The 27,298-nt window shown below is 35.2% G+C and overlaps 1 protein-coding gene and 1 long non-coding RNA gene across 9 annotated transcripts in view; one reads left to right on the top strand and one right to left on the bottom strand.

The window, feature by feature from the left end:
- Window positions 1-5,039, bottom strand: part of LOC137494837 (uncharacterized) — a 37,941-nt gene extending 32,902 nt beyond the window's left edge. For 2 of the 3 annotated variants that reach the window (XR_012405409.1, XR_011014785.2), the window contains exon 1: window positions 4,798-5,028. This is a non-coding gene — a long non-coding RNA (uncharacterized lncRNA). Of the gene's footprint in view, window positions 1-4,797 lie in introns of all 3 variants that reach the window. The other variant, XR_012405408.1, reaches the window with a different exon arrangement.
- The window catches only part of pard3ba (par-3 family cell polarity regulator beta a), a 291,161-nt gene continuing 268,086 nt past the window's right edge, over window positions 4,224-27,298 (top strand). For all 6 annotated transcript variants that reach the window (XR_012401677.1, XR_012401655.1, XR_012401915.1 and 3 more), the window contains exons 1-2: window positions 4,224-4,662; window positions 21,434-21,535. Coding sequence is in view for 3 of the 6 variants with exons in the window: in XM_017355769.3 (XP_017211258.1) it covers window positions 4,546-4,662; window positions 21,434-21,535 (219 nt within the window). In the remaining 3 variants the exon portion in view is untranslated. The remainder of the gene's footprint in view (window positions 4,663-21,433; window positions 21,536-27,298) is intronic.

The following is a 27,298-nucleotide window of genomic DNA, read 5'->3' as shown; positions in this document are numbered from 1 at the left end:
AAAACAGCGGATGGAGGAGGAGGGCTCTGGAGGAGGGAGATCAATAAAATAAGGATCGGTGAAATTCAGATTTTCAGAGATTTCAGAGATCAGGATCTGGATCCGGTGTGTTCTGGCACAAATTAAGCTCTGCCTTTAAAGTGTTTCCTGGTTTAGTTTCTCAGTGTTTTGACGCTCGTTACCTGACCACGCTTCTGGATTTCCTTGTACAGTATGTTCCTGTTTGCTTCTGTCTTTGACCATTGCCTGTCTGAATTATGGTGCATATTTTGCTGCACCATACAGTATACAACAATATTACTGATTTTAAAAGGGAGAGAGGATCCAAATGGAGGCTTTATTCAGAAATACAAAAGCCTACATTTGGATCTTCTCTCCATTGTTACCCTCTTCCCTGTGGTTATAGAATTATTACCTTATTAATGATTAATGCATAATATTTTTCATAAAGATATTAAGTATCACAGCAGTTTGCAACAGTAATATAAAAAATCGCAAGCAAAACATTAAATTAAAATGATTACTGAAGGATCACGTGACACAAAACTCGAGAAATGATTATATAATATATATTTACATTGTATTAATATTTCCCAGTGTTACTGATTTTACTGTAATGTTGTGAAAATTATGCACCATAACTCAAAAACATTACTAAACGTTTACTGCCCACAAACTTTTTAACAATCTGAGTTGCACGGTGAGCCATAAAGAATATGTGTGCATAATTGATCAACTAATTACAGAACATGAATGCTATTAAGATATTATTCAAACTGTGGGAAATATAAAACTGTCACATCATTATCTTCATGTATATGGATGATGTGAGGGCTGGAAGGGCATAATAGAAGGTTGATCGTGTAATTAGGTCAATGAAACACTTTGCCAGAGAGACACACAATAGTGCTCTGAGAACAGTCCATTGTCCTAGGAATATGTAGCTGCAAACTAGAGCTCAGGGACTGTGTGTGAATACTACAAACATGAGTCAGGAGGCTACAGTTTATGGAAATTTTTCGACAGTTTTGGAAATGTAGTTTGTTATGTGAGTGGAAGCCTATTACTGATGTTTATTGTGGAAACAAGTTCAAATTACTTTATAACATGTCGTTTATATGTAAAGGTTAGTTATTTGCAATCATTTTACTCATTGATTTTTCACATTTTAAACCAAATAATCATTCATTCTTTCATTCATTTTTTTTTCGGCTTAGTCCCTTTATTAATCTGGGGTCGCCACAGTGGAATGAACCGCCAACTTATCCAGCATATGTTTTATGCAGCGGATGCCCTTCCAGCTGCAATCACATATTCCTAAAGGTTAAAAACATAAATTTTAGTATGAACAATTCCTTCTAATAGCTAAAAAAGACACTTATTTCATATCTAATTTTGATGTATTTTTGCCAATTTGATTATGCAGAAAAAATACTATAGTAATTAAAGTAAATAGTGTTTAATCAGACATTTTATTGTACTGTATATTATATTATTTACTCTTTGGTAATGAAGGCTGCTGCATACTTTGATTTAGCTAATGCAACTGTATTAAGTATTGGGTTTTAGTTTATGAAACAGTGGTGTATTGTAGTACAATATACCCTAATTAGTTTATATTGTTATAATTATAATTAGTTTATATTGTTATAATTATAATTAGTTTATATTGTTGTGATGTTATTGATTTCGTATTGCCCTATAGATACAGCATTACCATTCATTTTATTGTCGGTTTAGTACCTTTATTAATTCGGGGTTGCCACAGTGGAATGAACCGCCAACTTATCCAGCACGTTTTTACTCAGCGGATGCCTTTCCAGCCGCATCTCTCTCATACACTACGAACAATTTAGTCTACCCAATTCACCTGTACCGCATGTCTTTGGACTGTGGTGGAAGTCGGAGCACCCGGAGATAACCCACGTAAACGCAGGGAGAACAAGCAAACTCCACACAGAAACGCTAACTGAGCCAAGGTTCGAACCAGCGATCTTCTTGCTGTGAGGCGACAGCACTATCTACTAGGCCACTGCGTCTTCATTACAGCATTACCACAACAGAATAATTCAAGTATTTTCCCACAGTATGGTTCATAAACACTTTAGTATTTTTTCATGTGGGAAGGTTTACTTTCTGACAAAAATTCTCTACCTTTAGGATTTGTATAAATACTACAGTATTATACAATATAAATACTTATATTATATAAATACTGCAAAGTGTATTATACTGTATATTAAAGTATTTACAACTCTTTGTTAACCAATGCTGCAGCATAATGTAGTATTACAACTATAGTTAACTGATAAACTAATAAATACTGTAGTATACTTTAGTTTTTACCACATAAACTGTGGTGTGTTGTAGTACAATACATTATTGTGGAAAATGAAAGTATTTGTTTATATTAATAGTTGATGTATTACCAAAGCAACTATATAATTACCACAGCAGATTAATTTAAGTACTCAGTATGGTTCAAAAACACTATATTATTTACTATGAATTACTATAGTATTTTTTTCATGTGGGAGGGTTTACTTACTGTCAGTTTCCTATAATTCCCCTAGAATATGTGAGATTCTGTACCTTCAGGTCAGGATTTAATAAATACGATTGTAAAGCCTAATATTCTGTATATTTAAGTATTTACAACTCTTTGTTAACAAATGCTGCAGCATAATGTAGTATTATACCTATAGTTAACTGATAAACTAATAAATACTGTAGTATACTTGAGTTTTACCACATAAACTGTGGTGTGCTGTAATACAATACATTATTGTGGAAAATGAAAGTATTGGATCATTTGTTTATATTAATATAGTTGATGTATTACCAAAGCAACTATATAATTACCACAGCAGATTAATTCAGGTATTAGTATGGTTCAAAAACACTATATTATTTACTATGAATTACTATAGTAATTTTTTTTTATGTGGGAGGGTTTACTTTCTGTCAGTTTCACATTATTTCCCTAGAATATGTGAGATTCTGTACCTTCAGGATTTAATAAATACTATAGTAAAGCTTAATATACTGTATATTTAAGTATTTACAACTCTTTGTTAACAAATGCTGCAGCATACTGTAGTATTATGCTGTACCTATAGTTAACGGATAAAGTAATAAATACTGTAGTATACTTTAGTTTTTACCACATAAACAGTGGTGTATTTTAGTACAATATACATTATTGTAAAAAACTACAGAATTGGATATTTTTTTAATTAGTTGTTGTATTACCACTGCAACTATATAATCACCATAACAGATTAATTCAGGTATTTCACCACAGTATGGTTCATAAACACTATGGTATTTATTTTTCATGTGGGAAGGTTTACTTTCTGTAAAAAAACTCTTTTACTTTGTACTCTCTTTCACTGTTTACTATAGTCCCCTAGAATATGTGTGATACAGCTTTAGAAATGTATAAATACTATAGTGTTTTTTAATACTATAGTAAACTGTATTATACTTTATATTATTTACAACTCGTTGTTAACAAGTACTGTAGCATATTAACTACAGTTAACAATTATAAAAACTGTAGTTACTTCTTTTTTACCTCATAGCTGTGGTGTATTGTAGTACAATATTATTTATTATACCACAACAGTTTGAGCAATACCAATTCAAGTACTCAGTATTGCTCAAAAACACTATAGTATTTACAATGAATTACTATAGTATTTTTTCCATACCTTTATTATTTAATAAGTACTATAGTGTTTTTAAATACTGTAGTAAAGTGTATTATACTGTATATTAAAGTATTTTACAACTCTTTGTTAATGAATCCTCCTGCATACTGTAGTATTACAACTATAGTTAACTGATAAACTAATTAATACTGTAGTATACTTTAGTTTTTACCACAAACCGTGGTGTTTTGTAGTACAATATAGAGTATTGTGAAAAAATACAGTATTGGATCATTTGTTTTTATTAATATAGCTGTTGTATTACCATTGCAACTATATAATTACCGCAGCAGATTAATTCAAGTACTGAGTATCGCTCAAATACACTATAGTATTTACTATGAATTACTATAGTATTTTTGTTTCCATGTTGGACGATTTACTTTGTCATTTTTACTCCGTCCCCCCTACATTGAGTGATTATTACTTCTTTCTCAAGTACATCCTCCTCTCCTCAGTAATGATTCTAGTTTGTAGCTTCATAAAGCAGGCCGTCAATCACGGTAGTTTCTCACTATCTGCAGCTTCCGGTTTCACTCTGGACTCCAGCGAGCGCGAACTCGGGAAAACCTTTCACTATCTCGACTTTTCTCGTGAACCCAGGACTGTTTACATCAGTTAAATGTGCAGTTTGGATTAAATACCGGACTCTTCTTTCACTCATGGATGTTATATCGGTTTACTCGAGGCTGTAGTAGCTCTTCAGAGAGGAGGAAGATCACCTGTAACAGTTGACCAATGACACCTGTTGTCTCTGCGGCGTTCGCTTTAAGAGAAGCTGCGATATAAACAAAGCCTCGAAGATATTTTAACGTTTAATGACGCATTTAAGATGAAGGTGACGGTCATTTTCGGGGAAACTAGAGTTGTCGTCCCGTGTAAGGACAGTTGGATGGTACGAGATTTGATCGATCAAGCTACTCAAAGATACAAGAAGATTGTTGAACAGGTAACGTGATGCTTTAAAGTTTTAAATCGATACCACAGGCTGATAAATATGATTGTGTAAGTTTGATTTTTCATTAGGGGTAGCCTACATATCAATACTTTTGATAATTTATTCGGGATTGTTAAAAAAACTTACCTGTTTACCGGGTGGGGAATCCTACTATGATGAAGGCTTGGCTTATGAATATTAATTAGAATCGATATGACGCGGCGTAAGCCCTTTCCTATTAGAAAGGCACCCTTATTTTTGACTACTTTTGTTGTTACTATTGTTTACACCTTTTATGTCTAACTTAATACCCTTATTAAACGTTAAAAAAAAGTCACCCTCATGAATATTACGTTAAGCGTGATGACGTTTTTAACCTCATTAACATCAAAAACGCCTCCGCCATAGTAGGATTGGTAAACGGGTGTGCCCTCCAGCTTAGACCATGTGATCTTGAGCTGTCAACGATGACATTTTTTAGATTGCATGCTATTGTTCCGAATATTCGTTATAGCTAGACATTCCTGTCTGTTCCGGATACTGTGGTAAAAGTTTTGCTTTGCGGCTTAAATATGCAGATATGATATTTGAGACAGGCCAGTAACACAGTATATGTCTGGGAAAGTGGGCACTGAGTTCTACGTAACCAGGGACTTTCACATCATGTTTGTGGGGATTTATTAGTTTCAAACACTGATGGGATGTTTCATGTAGTGTGGGTGTGTATACATAAGCTATATGTATTGATATAGTTTTCTAATATACAATGTACACTCGCCGGCCGTTTTATTAGGTACACCTATCCAACTGCTTTTTAACGCAAATTTCTAATCAGCCAATCACATGGCAGCAATTCAATGCATTTAGGCATGTAGACATGGTCAAAATGATCTGCTGCAGTTCAAACTGAGCATCAGAATGGGGAAGAAAGATGATTTAAGTGACTTTAAACGTGGCATGGTTGTTGGTGCCAGATGGGCTGGTCTGAGTATTTCAGAAACTGCTGATCTACTGGGATTTTCACGCACAACCATCTCTAGGGTTTACAGAGAATGGTCCGAAAAAGAGAAAATATCCAGTGAGTGGTAGTTCTGTGGGTGCAAATGCCTTATTGATGCCAGAGGTCAGAGGAGAATGGCCAGACTGGTTCCAGCTGATAGAAAGGCAACAGTAACACAAATAACCACTCATTACTACTGAGGTATGCAGAAGAGAAACTGAGGCTACAATACACACAGGCTGACCAAAATTGGACAGGGTGTTAGCAGGGTCTTAAAAAAGTATTAAAAGTTGATAAATCAATGTAGAGAAATTTAAGGCCCTTAAAAAGTATTAACGTCTTAAATGCTATTTTCAAGGTATATATTTTTCAAATATATATTATATATTATAGGTATATAAAATTTCAAATTTTATATAATTTTTGATTATGCACTGTACAGTTATATGCTAAAGTTTGCCTGAATTAAATCTGCTAATATCAGGTTGCTGTGTTGTTTATGAAATAAATAAAATTCTACTAGATTTGACATTACGCTGCTTACCCTAACCCTAACCCTAAACCTAACCCTAACCCTAACCCATCCTCCTCCTGTAAGCTGTTTTAATGCGTACACCAACCCCACCCCTAACCCTACCCCCAGTGACATCACTCGTAGAAGAAGTGCAAAAAAGGTGGAGCTCAAGCTCAAGCTCCCCCTCGCTGGAGCTCAGCTCGCCCAAATGGCTCTGCAGCGAGCACCACTTGATTAATTCTGCAGCTCTATAGGTGCCATCCTGCTGAAGTAACTATATTTAATAGATTTGTATTCAGTATATGAATAATGTTTTAGTTTTGGATTAGTTTCAAACATTCATATTTAGTAATTATACTGTAAGTTAAAATCTCGCCAGTGTTTCCGGTTAAAAACTAAAGTGGTTATAAGGTCTTAAAATGTATTGAATTTCCCTCTCTGATTCCTGTATATACTCTGGCAATAGATGATTGGAAAAACATTACCTGGTGAGTCTCGATTTTTGCTGCGACATTTGGATGGTAGGGTCAGAATTTGGCGTCAACAACAGGAAAGCATGGATTCATCCTGCCTTGTATCAATGGTTTAGGCTGGTGGTGGTGGTGTAATGGTGTGGGGAATGTTTTCCTGGCACACTTTGGGCCCATTAGTACCAACTGAGCATCATGTCAACACCACAGCCTACCCGAGTATTGTTGCTGACCATGTCCATCACTTTATGACCACAGTGTACCCATCTTCTGATGGCTACTTCCAGCAGGATAACCCACCATGTCATAAAGCATGAATCATCTCAGACTGGTTTCTTGAACATGACAATGAGTTCACTGTACTCAAATGGCCTCCACAGTCACCAGAGCTCAATCCAATAGAGCATCTTTGGTTTGGTGGAACGGGAAATTCACATCATAGATGTGCAGCTGACAAATCTACAGCAACTGCGTGATGCTATCATGTCAATATGGACCAAAATCTCTGAGGAATATTTCCAGTACCTTGTTGAATATGTGGCATAAAGGGCAAAAGGGGGTCCAACCCAATATACTACTAAGTTGTACCTAATAAAGTGGCCGGTGAGTGTATGTGCACAGCACCAGTGTTTTAATAGTAGTTTAAAAATGAAATCAATATTTGGTGCAATAATATTATTTGGCCCAATTCAGTCATTATAATATTCTGAACAATTATCATTTCCAAAAAAAGGATGTTATTATTTGTCAGAAACATTATCAGACATTTTATCGAATACAACAAAAAAGTGCAGAGAAACTGATACTTTTTAAAATGATCTCTTAATTTGTCCTTACTATGCATTAATGTGTTTGTGTTTTTTGCTTCCAATTGTGCATTTTTGATCAGTGCCCCTTACTATTAATATTAAAACTACGCAATTTCCTTAATGAATGCACTGCTCAGATGTTCTATTATTAATATCCCTCATTAATTTATTCATAAACAGGTCTCAACAGTATTCCACTATAATTTTCCATGTCAATACATGCTTATAATAGTCTACACTAAGCACCATCCCTTTCTAATACCGCAATGCTTGGTCACCGTTAACTATTCTACTCCTTTTGTCCGGCTTCTGCTCTAAATGCCAGTTGGAGTAAAAGCGGGGACTTATGCGATGAATACAGCTGTGTCATTAATCGCTCCCTATCTCCAAATGCAGGTGGCAGACTGTGTTTGATTAGTTTGGCCTGGGCTCTCGGGCTGAGATGGCTGGCTTTATGGGAGGTTTTAGTATGCCTGACTGATGGACGTTATCAGCTGAGATTGGCGCAGTCGGCTGGGATGAGCCGGTGCCAGGCGTGCTGGGGTAGACGTGGGCGTTTTATCTATTCTGTCAACCCACCTCTCGGGTCTCTTGTGCGTCACTGAAGTATTGAGCCCTTCATCTTTGATAGTGGTGGTGCATTCGTGATGCGCTTCTCCTTGCTTAGACCTTGTGCATATTCACATTATAACAAATAGGTAATTTGTGTGGATGCAGGATGTACATTTTAAGGACTATGCTTAGGCCTGTCACAATAATTAACATATCGACTTCTCGCACAACACAGACATGACCTCAATTATTTTTTGTGAAGTAACATGTATCTCCTATTCATGAAAAATAAATGACTATTTATTACTAATTTACTAAATATAAATTATTATACAATACTTCAGTATACAGGGTTTAACGCTAAGGATTTTTTCTACTGGGCCGATCGGGCCAGTGATTGAGATTTTTACCCTGCAAAACTTTTTCAACAACAAAAAAAAAAAGTTAATATGTGGTATTTCTTAGCCACATATTTTAAATTATGTCTTTGAATATTGAATTTAAACAATTTAAAAATGTTAATACATTTTTTATGCAAACGAAAGAGCAGTATGGAAAATTTCTTTCTCTTAATTTTGTATCCATGCAATTGTCTGCTTCCAAGACTTTAGAAACCCACATTTTCTTTGACTTTTTTTTAAACTTTTTTTTGTGACTTTTTTTTTTATTTTATTTTTTTTACATCTTTTCACTGTACTGGTTGTTACCAGGTTACGAAAAAAATAACTAGATAGGGGCCAGTAACAATCCTGTCTACTGTCCCGAGCTTCTTTCACGCTGGCACCGGGCAGTCCTTATTGTTGAGCCCTGGTACATTTTCTTGTGTGAGTCTGACAACTGAAAATAGATCTTGCAGATGTCGCAGCTTTTGTAACTTTTTACTAGGGCTGTGCAATTAATCGAAAATCTGATTTCGATTTTGGCTTCTAACGATTTTGAAAAACCATTAATGGAGATAATTGATTATTGCATCATATACCACCCCCTTTCCAGTTGTACACATTTGTTGCTTTGCAAAGCTCAGTTCCACGGGAAACATGAGCTGTAATCGAACTTTTGCAGCACAGGTTGCGCTTCATTCATTGATGTACGTTCGAATCATTCATATTTGTAAAAGCGTGAGAGCGCATGCCGGACATTTTGAATTACAATTAAACTTTTGAAGTGTAGTGTACTTTTAAATAATTTTGTTTTAAAACTAAAAAAACTACATTTAAAATATAATTATTTTAATTTTACTATTTACTTTTTACCAATTATTTTCTTTTAAGTCAAAAAAAAAGCAATCTCTATAAAGAGTAAGGTTTAAAAAAAACTATTCGATGAAAGTGTTGTCAGATGGCAAAAGTTATTTTATTTATTTATTTATTTATTTGTTTTCACCTTTATTGCGATAGGACTGGAGATTTTACAGACAGGAAAGTATGGGGAGCAGAGATGGGGGATGGATCGGCAAAGGACCTTAAGCCGGGACTTGAACTCGGGTCGCCATGAGCACCTTGGTGCTATGTGTCGGCGCACTAACCACTTATTATTAAAAAATAATTACGTTTTATTTTTTATTTTTTTTTTTTATATCTCTTATGATAAGATCCTTTTCTGAACGCATTAAGAAATGTGTTTAAAAGATAAGTATATTTTGGTTTTGTGTTGACTAAACTGTCTGTTCATAGTGTAGGAGTGTTTTTACTTGCTACTTTTGGAAAATATAAAAATCGTATTACTGAAAAATCTACATTATTCAACCTGCCAAGCTACTACTTTTGATAGTATACCCTTAAACCAGTCCTATAAGGAAAAAAATGCAAACGTTCCATGTTTTTGTCAGCAAGTTTTCACCAAAATAGTGAAACTGTTTCTATGTTTTTTTTGTGTAAGCAAGTATTTTACAGTACTTTCAAAAAATTTTATGTCTCCGTCAGTGTTTTCAAACAATTATATTTGATTTTCCAAGGTCACACAAGTTATAATTTCACGTGTGTCACATCCAAAATTAAGCTTTTTTTTCTCATAGATGCACAAATGTAAAATAAAATAACCTCATTTATTTTTGTTATATAGTGAGCCAACTCTTATGCTTTTTATTATTATTGTTTCTTTTGGGTTTTGCAGTTTAATTCACAGAAATTTTACACAGTATATTGTAAACTCGCATACTTTTCTTGTCACATCCATAACGCATGTTTATTTTCCTCATTTGAAATCCCCCAAATGTTTTTAGATTGATATTTTTCTGATCCTATAACACTGCGGTTAGTTGTTTTGGAAAATATAAACAGATGTTTCAATATAATGTTAACATATACTCCCTGTGAATTTATCTGTTGAATTTTTACTTCAAATGTCACATCCTTAATGCTGGAATTGCTCTTGATGTGTCCAGCAAGATTTCAATCTAGATCCCTCACTGACAGTAAAGGGAAACTGTTTTATTATCCTGCCATAGCCAAACTCTGCCGGGCTGTTGCTAACCTATGAGGGTGGCTAGAGAGCTGAGTTGGCAGGCAGCAGCACTGAGATCACTACACGCGGCACACTTCCAAGAGCACAAAGCCATCGGCGTCAGCAGCCATCATGACAAAATCGCCTTGGCTTTAAATGTCACAGTGGGTATGCAATACCAAGTCTTATAGGACCAATAGTTTCCCAAGCTGCAGAAAACTGACTCTGTTTACTTTCTTAAAGGGATATTCACTCAAAATTAAAAATTTGGTCATCTTTTACTTTCTTGAATGGTCACAAAACTGTTTCCGTTTCTTCTGTTGAATGCAAATGAAAATTTTGGAAATTTTGGAAATCGGTAACCATTGACTTCCATAGTATTTGCTTTTTCTACTATGGAAGTCAATAGTCACAGGTTTCCAACATTTTTCAAATTATCTTATCTTGTATCCAACAGAAAAAAAGAAACTCATAAATGTTTGAAACAACTTGAGAGAGAGTAAATAGCGAGTCATGGTTTTATTCAACTAAAATTTGTATTTACCTCTACCCCCAAAGGAACTATATAAATGATTGTTTTTTTATCTTATTAAAAAATATCTATGTATTTATTTTTATTTATACTTGATTAAATTGAATTATTTAGATTTTTATTTCATTTTAATTAAATTCTATCAATTTATTTTGTTTAATTTTAAATTAAATTAAATGTAATTTTATTTTAATGTTTAAGTTAATTTAATATTATTATTTTTGGTTGCAGGAACATTGTAAAAAAAACTTATAAAAGAAAATATTCCCTGATATAATAGGTGGTCTATGATAGTCAGTTGACTTTTTTTATTAAATTATTTATTTATAAATTTTAATTTATTTTTAATCAAATTATATTTAAATTTATTTTGTTTAATTAAATTTGAAATAAAATTTAATTTATCTATTTTAATTTTTAGTTAAAATTAAATTAAATTAAATTTATTTTGGTTGTTTGAACATTGTAAAGAACTTTTATAAAAGAAAGTATTTCCTGATATTATAGGTTGTCCAAGAAAGAGATGATTGTTTGTATTTGTTATGGAAGAATGCTCTTTTTGACAGGAAAATGCTGTTCTGTAACACATGAAACTAATTATACGTTGTTTAAGATTATGCTGAAAGAGATTCTCTCTACTGTCATATCAATGTGTCATGCAAAGAAAATAAATAGTTCAAACAATAGTCTTACAAAGCCAGATCTATAGTTTTTGATCCTAAATATATATGCTACCCTATAATCAAACTATCATAACAGTGTAATTTAACTTTCCTTATGTGTCAACAAGATACTGGTGAATTAATGTCATTGTTTTAGTGTGTTTATTTTGTCACAAAAAGACATATTCATCTAAACGTTGCAATGTAGACTGCATATAGTGTTAGTAAATATACAATCAGAGACTTAAAAAAATATCTTCATTGTTAGTATATTAGGAGATAAATAATGTTCAGTGTGTTGTATGTTACATGTGTAGATTAGATACTACAGTCACATGTGTGTTTAATTTAGCAGTTTTACAAAAATGTCTACTGGAGCACGTATTTCCAATAAGCCTGTGTTTGCGAGTTCGATACCTGTTAATACCATAGCTGCCAGCATTGGTCTCTGAAATTCTGGGAGACCGGGGGATGGGGGGAGGGTTCGGGATAGCTTTGTGTGTTTGTCCGAATAACGCAGCTGAAAACCGAGTTAGTACTTTACTGTAGGCTTGGGCGGTAATACGGTAATATAGTATACCAAAGGATCTAAAAATAGCAGCGTTGTCAATTTCAATGCCGTTATATCGTCATAAAACACAATGCACTTAAATAGGAGACAAGTATTAAATAATAAATACTATTTATTTAATGCCTACAAATGCGTATGCATGATTGTCACCATTGGACACTGTGAAGGAGAACGAGAGAGAGAGAAATGAGGTAAGATGGCGAGTCGTGCACCAAGTGACCTGCAGTTTGGCAGTATTTCTGCTTTCGACAGAACGAGAAGGGAGACGTGTAGTCCCATTGCTGAGCCACGGGACCCGACCAGATTTCTTGCGGTGCGGGAAATTTTTCTGAATAAAGCGCGGGAGCGGTCGGTAACTCTAGTGTGTAATTTGAAAGGGAGCTGGTGCTTGGTCTAACAATATTGCTCCTGACCGAGCAAGCAAGCGCGTGGATGCTGTTTGTGTGCGTGTGCGTGCGTGCGTGTGCGTGCGTGCGTGTGCGTGCGTGCGTGTGTGTGTGTGTGCATGCGTGCGCGTGCGTGCGTGCGTGTGTGTGTGTGCGTGCGTGCGTGTGTGTACGTGCGTGTGTGTGTACGTGCGTGTGTGTGTACGTGCGTGTGTGTGCGTGCGTGTGTGTGTGCGTGCGTGTGTGTGTGTGTGTGTGTGTGTGTGTGTGTGTGTGTGTGTGTGTGTGTGTGTGTGTGTGTGTGTGTGTGTGTGTGTGTGTGTGCGCGCGTGAGTGTGCGTGTGCGCGCGTGAGTGTGCGTGTGCGCGTGTGAGTGTGCGTGTGTGGGTGTGTGAGAATGAGAGGGAGAGAGAGCGTGGTGCTGTGCGTCACTTGGTGTTGTCTCTCTCTTTCTGGGTATGCTTGCGTGCGTGTGTGTGTGTGTGTGTGTGTGTGTGTGTGAATGAGAGAGAGCGTCCTGCGCAGATCTCTACTACAAACAAGACAAACAGGTCACCGCGACCCAAGGTCGCATAAATGATATTCAGTTTCTGAATGGTTTAGGCACAAACCAACATTTTGGTGACGCTGTCTGAGCCTTACGTCATATTTTTTTATTATGCATGGTAATACCGGATACCGAGGTAAATGGGGAGGATGCTTGACAGTATCAAAATTTAGATACCACCTAAGTCCACTGTACTGTGGTGTTAGTAACTGTACTTGGGACTGAGATTCATGCAGTCACTGCGATTTGCATACTATACCAAAGTCGACGACCCGGTGGTGTTACAAAACTATACCAAAAAGCTGAGGACTGGGGGTGGCTCTAAAATACGAGTGACTCAACGCTAGTGTTTGCAGGTATGATTAATACACTGCAAACAAAAATAAATAAATCAAGTCAACTACTACAGTGAAACAAAAATATAAAAAAATATATGCAGCAAGTTGCCTTTTAATTTTAAGTGGAGTCAACCGTTTCTTTTTTTACAGCGTATGCTCTATATTATTTGAGGTATTATACCACAAACCAGGCAGGATGAGTTATATGCTGACATTTCATATTTTGCGTGAGGCGTTTGTTCAGATCATTAACCGTATACACACAAATCATAATGCACTTGCCTTGGCTAAGAAAAAAAAGCTAATTAAAGATTGTAGCTGTGAGGAATCATTTACAATTAGTGCATGTTGAAATGACTTCGGAGTTCTCCTAGATGCAGAGACTGATTACTGCTTGTGCTTGACATTTGAGACCGAGCAGCTTTTCATAGCTGTCGTTTAATGCACAGGTAATCAGATCTGGTGTTTATGGTCTTCTCATGGTGTTATAGAGGATTTGTGGGGGAAAAACAAAAAGATGCATATTATACAGTGGCCAGCCTAAATGAGTACATATCTCTTATTTTAATTAATACTTTCTAAAGGATGTTAGACAGTAATATATTTACGTATTGCTGTACATTAGTCAGTGCCAAAGCTGGAGCTAATTCAACAAAATGAGTGAAGATCACAGTGTAAAAATTTGTACTCCCCAAATGAATATGTTGGTGAAATTTTAAATCGTATTTTTAATATAGAGAAAAAATAATAGTAACCATAAACTTAGTTGAAATTTTGTAGTTTTTTTTTGTTGTTGTTGACATCTCATTTGAGTTTAAATGTATTTTATTGCTGTTCCTAAAGATGTCAGCTGACCACACACTTATTTTCATTCATTTATTAATTTTCCTTCGGCTTAGTCCCTTTATTCATCAGGGGTCATCACAGCATTAAAAAAAAAAAAAAAAAGTGTAGTGTTCCTTTAAATGCACCAACACACATTGTCTATATTCACTGAGAAATTATTAAAACTATACACTCACTGGCCACTTTATTAGGTACACCTGTCCAACTGCTCGTTAACGCAAATATCTGAACAGCCAATCACATGGCAGCAACTCAATGCATTTAGGCATGTAGACATGGTCAAGGCGATCTGCTGCAGTTCAAACTGAGCATCAGAATAGAGAAGAAAGGCAATTTAAGTGACATATGGCTGTTGGTGCCAGATGGGCTGGTCTGAGTATTTCAGAAACTGTTGATCTACTGGGATTGTCATGCACAACTATCTCTAGGGTTTACAGAGAATGGACCCAAAAAGAGAACATTTCCAGTGAGCGGCAGTTCTGTGGCTGTACATGCTTTGTTGATGCCAGAGGTTAGAGGAGAATGGCCAGACTGGTTTGAGCTGATAGAAAGGCAACAGTAACTCAAATAACCACTCGTTATAGCCGAGGTCTACAGAAGAGCATTTCTGAACACACAACACATCCAACTTTGAGGCAGATGTGCTACAGCAGCAGAAGACCACACCGGGTGCCACTCCTGTTAGCTAACAACAGGAAACTGAGGCTACACAGACTCACCAAAATTGGACAACAGAAGATTGGGAAAATGTTGCCTGGTCTGATGGCTCTTGATTTCTGCTGCGACATTCGGATGGTCGGGTCAGAATTTGGCGTCAACAACAGGAAAGCATGGATCCATCCTGCCTTGTATCAGTGGTTTAGGCTGGTGGAGGTGGTGTAATGGTGTGGGGGATATTTTCTCGGCACACTTTGGGCCCATTAGTACCAACTGAGCATCGTGTCAACACCACAGCCTACCCGAGTATTGTTGCTGACCATGTCCATCCCTTTATGACCACAGTGTGCTCATCTTCTGATGGCTACTTCCAGCAGGATAACTCCCCATGTCATAAAGCATGAATCATCTCAGACTGCTTTCTTGAACGTGACAATGAGTTCACTGTACTCAAATGACCTCCACAGTCACCAGAGCTCAATCCAATAGAGCATCTTTGGTTTGGTGGAACGGGAAATTCACATCATAGATGTGCAGCCAATAAATCTGCAGCAACTGTGATGCTATCATGTCAATTTGGACCAAAATCTCAGGAATATTTCCAGTACCTTGTTTAATATGCCACAAAGGATTAAGGCAATACTGAAGCTTAAAGGGGGTCCTTGGTACTAGTAAGTTGTACCTATAAAGTGACCGGTTAGTGTATTTTTTAAGAGGATGTACTTATTTATGCTTTGCACTAGCTTATTATTGGTGCTACAGAACTGTAGTGCAATGTATCTGATACTGATATTAATGTACCAAATTTTGCTGAGGGAAGCTTTTACCATTGTGTCTTGTTTAAGTCCAGTGTTACATTAATGTGTGCGTGTTAACACCTTATGTGTTGTTTATACACGACAAATGTTGCTCAGGTGGCTTCATGAAGCTGAAAACAGTCCCAGCAGACAAATCTGTCTAAACAGCATGAACACTTTTCCACACCAGCAGGGTGGACGCAGACTGCTGCTTCCTGTTGGGACGGAGGCAGAGAAAGCGCATTTACAAAAAAGTGTGTGTGTGTGTGTAAATCTGGGTTGAATTGAGCCACTTTTTCTAGCTGGATTGGAGGAAATGCCTTTTATTTCAGTGCTCAGATGGTATCAGCTTTCATTTATAAAGTGTTTGGCTTGAAGCTGCTTTTGTGAACAAATATGGAGGTTTGGATTGGTTTTGACTGAGTATCGGCTGTTTTTTGAACTTTTTAAAAGAATGTGCACTCTGTGGAAAAGGGAAATATGTTTCAGCTGAAACCAGAACAAACAAGTCACGTGATCAGTAACGCAAATGTGCTTATTTGTACAAGTCACCTAGAAATTGTGTAGTATATTCATTTATAATTGCTATATTTGATATTTTAAAGGATTATGACTATTTTATGTTTTCTAATATAATCTGTCATGCCCAAATACTTTGTCTAATTTTTGGTTTAATAAAACAAAAACTGATTGTTTAGTTTAATTTTAGCTTTAAATTCAATTTAAATTTATTTTAATTGAATTGAATTTAAATTTGTATTTAATTTAGTTCTTATAATTTCATTTTTTAAATTTAATTTAAAATATATTTTATCTAATTGGTTTAATTAAAAAATCCAGATTATTTCATTTAATTTTCGATTTATTTTATATTTAATTAATTTTTTTTTATTTCAGTTTAATTTAATTTAATTTTACTTGAATTATATTGTTAAAATAAAATGACATTTTCCTATTTTATTATTTTATTGAATTTTATTTGATATTAGATTGTATTATATTATATTATATTTCATTTCATTTTTGGAAATTAAAAAAATTATATGGTTAAATGTAGTTTTTTTTTGATTGAAAAAAAAATTATTCAACATAAACAAATGTTTATCAGGGTTTTGATTCATTCATTGAAAATAACTTTATTTTTTATATAGAACTGAATCAGTTTTAATGACCTCTGTGTAACATTCAGTATAACTGTGACATGATGGTTATTGTCATGTGCGTCATCAGTTTCGTCGAGGATTCCTCTTTAAAAAAAAGAAAAGAAAAAAAAGCATTGACGTGGATGTGTTTGGCCATGTGTTACTACCAGCCAAACACGTTCTCTCAGACCATTGCATTGTAACCCCCCCCCAACTCGAGTAGGAAGGCCGTTCTGCAAGTTTGTTCAGTAATGAACTCGTGGTATTCAAACTATGACAGACTAACCCACCTGATTGGCTTATCTGATTGCATGTGTACACATGATGGTATGTGTTCCCAGTGTAAATTCTCAAGCTTTCTTTCAACCTGTTACCCATATCACCTGACACCTCAGAGTCAGTGAAGGATATTGATTTTTTTTTTTTTTTGCATGTTTGAAACGTTATTGCAATTTAAAATAACATATTCTTAATAAATACATTTTATTCTAATAGGTTGATTTATTACTGAAGTAAAAATATTTTATCAGTGCTGTAAAACAGCTTCATTATTTTCTAATTCTTTATTTATTTATTTTTTGTTTGGAAGACTGGAAATCTTTGTATTAGTACTTAGATGACTTAGTACATCTTTGTTGTCACATTTAAACAATTTGCTGCATTGCTTTATCATTTCAAATCTACACTATAACATAGGGATTAAACTGCACTATCACATTTTAAATAGTGCTACCTCAGCAGCCCTTTGTGTTTTGGTACCAAAACTTAATACAAGGACTGATCGTTCCACCAGATCTGCAACAAATGAATGTCTGCCATTACCGGCTCTTAAAAACCATTATGGACAGAGATTTTTTTGTGTGAATTTACAAAAGCCTGGAATGAGATCCCACCACGTCTAAAAACAATACCAACACTGAGACATTTTGGAAAATCCCATTCTCGTCATCTAATGGTCAACTATCACTGTAGCCAGAGATAGTAGCCTGTCTCTCTTTACTTTGGATGTTTGGCGATTGTAATGTTCTCGCGTGTTGATGAATGAGATGTTAATGGGTGTCTGTATGTTTTTATGTTCTGTAGAGCAGGAACATGCTGAAAATTACCCGATTATCTTAGATTTTTTTCCTGTTTAAAAATAAAAAATAAATAAATAAAATAAATTGTTGCTGATTTAAATATTTCTGTTTATGTTCTAGATTCTTTCAAATGTTTTGGAGATGCTCCGATTAGGATTTTTGCAGCCGATATAGAGTAACAATTAAGATGCTTTATAATGCATAAAACACATTTTCCCTCTAAGTGGAGATTTCTCTTTAGATAAGAGAATAAATTAAGGATGCTAAATCCCTAAACGCATGTTTTATAACCATTTAGGTGTGAACATGTCATGTCCAAAAATACTGTAGCTTTACAAAAACTAATAGCACAGATAAAATACGGTAAGAACAATTACAAACAATGCAATTTGGAAACATTGCAAGTGATGAAAGAAGAATTCAGCATGTCTCAACAAAATGTTTGGAGCGCAAATTTAATGCTTAAGAAGTTAAAATGCACACCTATAAACTCATTACTAAAAGGTAATTGGCCTATAAACTAATGTTTATTGCAATAAGTATGTTACAAGAAGTTATATTATTAAATATTCATGTTGAAAAAGTTTTATTTATCTAATATTTCCAGGCAAGTTTTAGTGAACTTGCAATATTGTCAAAAAGCACAGAACTTTCAGTTGTTATATGTAAAAAGGCCTGAACGCATCCAAGGTCAGTTAAATGTTATGCTCATCTCCAACTAACAAAAGTGGTTCATGAATTTGACCAGATCAATGACTACCGATTATAAAATGTGATTAACAGCTGATACTGATCTCCAGCAAATCAATTGGAGCATCCTTAATATACATACACTGTAAAGCCAAAAAGTTAAAGTGCCTCAACGCATTTAAGGAAATCGATTGCAACAAACCATTTAAGTTCAAAAACTAATCCTAATGAGTACTGTGAACTTAATCCATTTGAGTAAACAAACCAACTGAGTACTGTAAAACCAAATAAGTTAAGGCAACTCAAACCATTTAAGGAAACCGATTGCTACAAATCATTTGAGTAAAAAACGAATGTAAATGAGGACTGTGTGCTTACTCCATTTAAGTTGATATAATGAGGTATTTAATTAACCCATTACCTTCAACTCTAAGTTTAAAACTCTTATCAAATGAGTAAAATTAACTTTCAGTAGTAAAGTCCGTTGACTGTTTCGTTTTGCAGTGTATATATTCTCCTGTCTTTAAGTTTTTTTTTACCTATATGTTTTGTAATTTATTTTTGTAGCCTTTTTTATTGTTTAATTTTCCTTTAGTCTTTTAATGAACACTTTTCTTTAAGTTGTCACGACTAGCCTGAATAGTTCAATCTATTACTAACTATTAAACAATATTAGCTTAGATATACCAGACCTTATAAAGAGAGCAAGACACTCAAGGCAATGGATTTAAACGACAACAAAAAACAATAGCAGTCAAAATATTCATAAAATAGCAGTCACGTGTAGTCTGTACCTTATTTATTTGAGGTTTATTTTTTGCTCTAGTCTGTATGTTAGTCCGTATCGCCTGTCCAATAGAATCAAACCGTTGAGCAACAGGAAACTCACACCTTTTATTGTCATCGCTTCCTTAGTTTCCATACATTCATCCACATGAAAACATCAGGCATACATTAAAGCTGCTGTTGTTTCCTAATCATGATAGGCTTTCTGGCAAACACATATGTGGGTAATTTCAGTTATCCTTTAGCAAGTCAAATGAGGTCAAACAAATGCTTTTTTTTTAATTTAGTTTTACGTACTAAATACTCTTATACTCTTATTTTCATTTAAATAAATCAAGACATAAAATTTTACATAACCTATTTTACAACAGCTGTAAGACATTTTACAGCATTTTTTAAAATTAAATTCCCTAATCAGGAAAGGAAAACAAAAAATCTACAAAATTCCTCATAATAATAATAATAATAATAATAATAATAATAATAATAATAATAATAATAATAACAGCAATACATCCCTTTAAATAATCTTCCATTTAAACAAAAACTATTTACTGAAGGAAGTGTGAGTGGACATAATATTTAAAAATAAGCATACAATTTAATGTTTTATAACAGAAACATTAGGTTGAATACTAGTCATACTATTCAATTCATTTGAACCAAAAGCAAACAAATATATATTTGATTATTTAGATATAGTTTTCAATATAATAAATAGACTTTTAGCAATGTTAAATTTGTCATAAAAACATTGTTAAAAAAAGTCTCTACAACTACAGTTTTCTTGTTTTGAATCTTTCAAATGTGGTTAAGAAATAACTACATTTTTTCCTATTTCCATTGGTCCAACCTGGCCATTACAAAAAAAATTCTTAAGGGTTCAAGCCTGTATAAATCTAAAATCTCATTCATAGTGGTCTAAAAAAGTATTAAATTTGACCTGATGAAACCTGCAGAAGCCCTGTATCTAATCAGAATTGAATGCTTATACAGTACTGTGCAAAAGTATTAACCAGCTTTGATGGCCTAAAACTTTTTCACAATATATCGATCAGTTTCTTTATTAAAAACAAACAGAAAATGTTGGAAATGTGTACAAAAACAACAACAGCACATTTCCTCTCCAAGCAAAGGTCTGTTTAATGGGGCTTCCCTTTGCACCAAACACACTTTTGTTCTAATTGTCCTAACATCTTCTGAAATAATGTTCTGTTTAACATCAGTCGTCTTTTAGCACTTTCTACATTTCTTCTTCTTTAGGTTTTATAGTTAGGTATTATAGTTGGGTTTGGACCCTGTGGAGGCCATTTCATGACTGTGTTTCGCCAGCTGTTTTCCTTCTCCAAATAGGATTTCACCACAGTAAGCAAATCATTATCATGCTCAAATTAAAAACTATTATCACTTAAGTCCTTTTCAGAAGGATGGGCATAATGGATTAAAATCTATCTGGACTTTTCAACATTCAGAATTCAATATATTCAGAGATATTGCTAACAACGCTGATAGAAATGCTGCTCAAACCAGGACAAACAGCTTTACTCCAAGATTGTCTTTCACATGTCTTAAACAATTAAGCCAAAATAATTCAAACTCTAATCTATCCTAACAAACCATACATCAACTGAAAGGTAATTTACCCTGGATAAAACTAAATAAATAAAAAAAAAAACCCAAATGACTGGTTTTGTGATAAAGGGTCACATATATCCATAACACCATCAGTAATACAACAGATTTAATGTTGGCCTAAAACTTTTGCACAGTACTGTACATATAATCTGAGATAACCATCTGCTGTGCGGTGTGTGTTTTTGTTCATCCTTTTGATTCCACGCATTTGATTTTTACCAATCGTACAAACAAAACAGCATGTATAAAATGTCCACACTTCTCCGATTTGACTCATGTATTGTTGTTAAACAGGGGACTTCACTAATGGACCTATTGTTTTCAACAGGATGGGGAATTCCTGGTGCGGACGCTTCATGTGGAGTATGTGGACGGGGGGATCCTGGACCCAGATGACATGTTATCAGACCTGGTGGAGGACAAAGAAAAGGTAAGCATAGCATGGTGCTAAAGCTGGACCGAGAGTTTTATCTTCTATTACTAAAGCATGTAATAAAAGCGCTACTAAAGCATTTAAATACAGTTAAGCTTGTCAGAAAGTACAAATAGTTTTAATTGCAGATATAGCAGAGGCCCGTGGCTGACGTTTGAGTTGAGTTTCCTATCTGAGATTTTGTTTGTTGCAGTATAGTTCACTGTAAATCTCATTTTCATTTCCTTTTCCTGTTTGTGAAAAGGTAAAATCTTCATTAATTTCTAATGGTTGTTTGGGTGTTAGCTGTTTCCGTTATGGACTAGTAAACAGCACAGGTGTCATCATGTTCACAGACATGCAGGCCCTGTTTACTTCAGGTATTTAAATATATGTTTGTCAACCCGATTACAAGTGAACAATGCTAAGTATTGGTGTTTATATGACGTCCACATTTGACAATATTGAAAATGATTTGGTGAAAAACTATAAAAAGCACAATTTTCTTTTACCACTCCTGAATCTGGTGTAGTTGTGTGGGTATCAGCGGACAAATGAAATCTGCTGTTTTCTGTATTGCGTACTGTTTAGTTTCAGGTTCTTATGTATTATTATGTGCATGAGCTCATATTAGATGATAAAATCTGACAAACAGTCATACACTTATACTAGAGCTGCACGATTCTGGCAAAAATGAGAATCACGATTGGTTTTTTTTTTTTTTTTTGCTTGAAATAAAGATCATGATTTTCTCACGATTCTGTAGATGAAAAATAAAGGTATGGTAAAAACAAACATATGGCACAACCTCGTTAATATTATGTGTAGGTCTACTGGTTTCTATAAATAATTCTATTCTCTGTTAATCTATTCTTATAATAATTCTGATGAATTATTATGTTTGAGATATATGCTTGCAATCTGTCATATTAGACAATTTATATCACTGGTATAAACAGACATTTGCCATTATCAGAGTATATTCAACATTATATAGGCTAGAGTAGTTATACTGACATTATAAACATTTATTTTCATGCACAACTGTGGGTTTGCTATAAAAGAAAAAAACATTTCAAATGCTTAACGTAATCATAACTCTAAAATGCGATACGATCATTTAAATGAAGTGCGCACTTTCGGTTTCATTTTGAATACCCGTTGTTCTAAAGGAGCATATAAAATCATTTCTTGATTATTTGTGCACTTACCCAAGTCAAATATCGTCCATGTACATGTCAGAGAACAATTTAACATTAAGTCAATGCAAGCTATGACCCCTTTAAAACGTAGAGATGTACATCGCATCGTTCAGAGATCAAAAATTTGTCATTTCAAGTGAATTTGAATGTGGTCAAAAATGAGGTAATCTAAGAGAGTTGTGTGATCTGTAATTAACTTGACTTGTGGGCATTACCGTATTGATTGCAATCAGTCAATCACAGCAACATGGAGACACTGCATCCTCTCTGCCATGACTTGAGGCCAACGAGATCTTGTACATTTCAAAGGTGTAATTAACTAAAGCTACTTTAATATCTGCAAGTCTTTAATATCTGTCTGAGCTGTCTGCACACTCAAGCGTACCTCTGTTTTTTTAAGAGCAGTGCAAACTAGCAAATCAAGTTCCTTCAGTGTGTTAGACAGAATAGAGCTGGGACTTGTTTTGCCTGCCCTAGCTGCCTTAAGCGGATTGGTGTATTTGCTGGTTAGATCATCACCGTTTTAGGAGCTTTAGCTACGGTTTAGAACTAGTTTGACAGCATTTATGTTGTTTTTTTTTTTCCTTTTTTTGTAACAAGCTGTGAAACAATAGAGAAAACCACAGACTCAAGTCACTTTAGCAAACTGAATAAAAGCATCTGCACTTTACTGCGATTAATATTGATTATTAATATTATTGAAATTATTATATTGTCTATTATATTTAACATATTTTCTTTTCATGGTAAAATCTCATACACTTTTATTAATTCAAATGATGAGCATAATAATAAGTGTAGTTGTATAAATGGATCAAATTGCCAATTCTTAGTCAGCAGGAGTTGAATAATTTCTGATAAAATATTCATATGGTATTCAGAGCAGCTCATTTTGATTTAAGTCACAGTGTTTCATTAGAATTTTCACATATTTTGAGATCTCAAAATCTGTCCTGTTTATTAGAATTTGAGTTGTTATTTTGGGAAGGTGCTCCGGTTTTCCTCACTGTTTAAAAACATGTGCTACAGATGAATTGAATAAAACCAAGTGAAGTTTATTTTTAAACTAATTTGAGAGACGACGATTACCTCAGGTACAGATTATGGGCTTTATTCAGTGCTAAAGGCCACCATTTTACATGACATTTATTGCCATTCTAGCAGATCTCTAGCAGTTCACCTCAGATCTTGAAAAAGCATAACAAGAGTAGCAGACAGTTTGAAAATAAAAGTCAGAACTTTCACAGTAGAGTCTGTTAATAATGTCAAAGAGCTTTAATATGTATAAATTAAATTTAGGCCTTTCCCAGAGATGGGTTGCGGCTGGAAGGGCATCCGCTGCGTAAAGACTTGCTGGTTAAGTTGGCGGTTCACTCCGCTGTGGCGACCCCGGATTAATAAAGGGACTAAGCCGACAAGAAAATGAATGAATGAATAGATTTAGGCCCAATCCCAATTCTATTTTTGTACCCCTACCTCATCCCCTTCCCCCTGGCCCTTACAACAGAGGGTTAAGAGGAAGGGCTTAAAAATGTTCCCCTATAAGAATTGGGACAGCACTAATGCTAAGTGTAAGCAACAGTGTAAGTGATGGTTAAATGAGTAATTTTAGCTTCCTCTTACATTCGTTTCATTTTGTTTGCTTCATATCAAGAGCATTGATGTCTAAACTTGCTGCCTAAAAAAAGGGAAAAAAAGCAGAATATGGCCAGACAGGAGTGTTGCGTTTCACTGGATATCAGTCAACAACTACATGCCTCCACTGGAAAGCTGCCTGCACTTTGTGGACTAAATTGTTTTCTGTAATGTTTTATGGTAATCTTAGGTCACGTATTGTATTAAAAAGGATAAAAAAAAAAAAAAGAGTTTTGTAGCTTTTTAAGTGTTTATCAACGCTATGGTCAACTTTATATGCTTGAATACGTGTTTAATGTCTTATGAATTGATGATGAAGCACTTTGAAACGTTTATGGTTTTAAGTGTTTTTGATTGTTTATGTATTCAAGGCTGTTTTAAGATTGTGAAAAAATAAATTAAATATCTGCTTTGTGAAAACTGAAAAAAAATAAAAATAAAATAAACTTGCTGCCTAGGCAAGCTGCTCACTTAGTTTTCAAACACAGCCATCGTGACTCCAGTAAAAGCACTTATTGGCAAACTTTCTGGCGCAAATTTTGGGCTGAATAGGAAATGAGGAAAACTTTTTCCTCTTTAACTCGCCGCTATTGATTCCAGCACGATATTGCATTCTAAACGCATTTTTCTTTTTCTTCCTGAAAGTGTTTTCCTTCTATTTAGACTGAAAAAAAAGAAAGAAACAAGCATTCTTGCAAACCCATTTTTCACACTGACCGGGCCCATTATTGCCTATTATGCAGTCAAGCGGCTTTCGTCTCTGTTGTAATAATCTTTATCATCCTTTGCAAACATTCTGCAGAGACGGGGTCTCACCGTTAGCGGTGCATGCTAATCAACTTTAATACAAAGCCAGTGCGAGGGAGTCACAGCATCTTCATTAGACCGTTCTTCACCTCCTACAGAGGTTGATTAGGGTGAAGTTGCCATGGCGATGGAATCAGATTACGACCCCGCCCCTGCTCTGATGCCCATTAACCCCCAGCAGGAAATGATGCGGCTTTGCTTGACCCCCGGGCTCTGCCCATGAATATTCAGTGCTGGATGATGAATGACGTTAATGCGTGGAGTAGCTGTAGTCGGGGCCCCGGTGGACTCTGGGAGACGGAGAGGTCACGCTGAGAGGACTTGCCGCACTGCTTCCTTTAGTCAATTAAACACTTAATCACTCCAGTTCTTCTCATTTAAATGTATCGCTCTGTTTCGTGATGATGGTGTTGGTGTTATGAACTGTCTTCTAATTTTGGGTTGATTATGATGATCTTTGGTGTCTGCTTGTGTGGGTTGATGGCTGAGAGAGAGCGTTGATCCAAAAATCTATCGACATCAAGTTCAGCAAATATAATGGTGTGTGATTTTTTTGTTTTCCAGTGGAGTATGAAATTAATTAACTGACTATAATCTGTATTTTTATATAGTGCAAGTGAAATCAAATATGATAAAAGTGTAATAAATTGATCTAAATGACTATGAACTACAGTCCAAGCCTACTAAAGACATAAGCTGCCTTTTCACTGTCAGTATAACAGGCTGGAAACCATCTATTTCCAAATAGGAGCATTATGGATCTCATTTGAGCTCCTGTTGTGTTAAAGGAACTCTCCACTTTTTATTTTTATTTATATTTTGTAATATGGACTTAGTTTGCAACTCCCCTGGGGTACAGTAGATAACATCAGGCGCAGTGATATTACGCAGCACAACCGGCAAACACTCCTTAAGCAAGCAGGTGGTATATTGGAAGTTACCACTGGGGACTATTTTCAGGTGCTGCGTAATATCATTGCGCCTGCTGCAGTGAGGGAATGGCAGCAAATATCCCAAAACCCATTTCCTAGCCATATTAGCCTGAAAAATAACTTTTTATTTTCTGTCAGACTTTGTATGTAACTACAGAAAAGTCAATCATTAAATAAGAAATTGATCAAAACTTGAGTGACGCAGTGGCTCGGTGGGTAGCGATGTCGCCTCACAGCAAGAAGGTTGCTGGTTCGAGCCCTGGCTGGGTCAGTTGGCGTTTCTGTGTGGAGTTTGCATGTTCTCCCCATGTTCGCGTGGGTTTCCTCCGGGTGCTCCGGTTTTCCCCACAGTCCAAAGACATGCAGTACAGGTGAATTGGGTTGGCTAGATTGTTCTTTATGTGAATGTGTGTATCGATGTTTCCCAGTGATGGGTTGCAGCTGGAAGGGCATCCGCTGCATAAAAACATATGCTGGATAAGTTGGCGGTTCATTCCGCTGTGGCGACCACAGATTAATAAAGGGATTAAGCCGAAAAGAAAATCTTCTTTCAAATGAACCACGTTCTTTAGTCACCAAAATTTATAAAATTAAATAGAAATAATTGTATAACTCATCACAGTATTATACCCAAAATAAAAATGACTGTAATCATATAAAATATATGTGCATCAGGGCACGAAATTTAACCTTTTTCACCTCGGTGAATGCATGCTCTTTAAGCATTGATAACGTTAGAACATCTCGTGCTTAAAATGTGTAGGTTCAGTGGCAAACACTGTTACCTAAAAACTCCGTCCCACCGGCTTTACGGTGAATGGCTTTGGTCTTTTTCATAGCGGACTTAAACATTGGATTTCTCTTTTATCCCCTCTTTTAAAAGTGTAAATGCTGGATTGACATTCAGCACATGATCAGTAATCAGTGCCATTATTTGTAACTTTAGGTGGTTTCTAAATAGGGGTGTCAAAATTAATTGTTTCTTCGGTGCACCGCGATGCAGATGCGGACAATTCAGGATCAGTTTAGTAATAATCATAACCGGTTATTATGTACTGACGTCATTTATCTCCTATGCGCTCTGTCGCGAGGGAGGTGAGCGTGAGTATTTACAACACTCAGGCAACTCAGGGCCGGTCCGTGGCATAGGCACCATAGGCATATGCTAAGGGCGCTGTATATCCAGGGGGGCACCAGAAATGAGC

The sequence above is a fragment of the Danio rerio genome, chromosome 1 (genome assembly GCF_049306965.1).
Source record: "Danio rerio strain Tuebingen ecotype United States chromosome 1, GRCz12tu, whole genome shotgun sequence".
In the NCBI taxonomy this organism is placed as follows: domain Eukaryota; kingdom Metazoa; phylum Chordata; class Actinopteri; order Cypriniformes; family Danionidae; genus Danio; species Danio rerio.
This window is presented reverse-complemented; position numbering and strand designations above follow the sequence as displayed.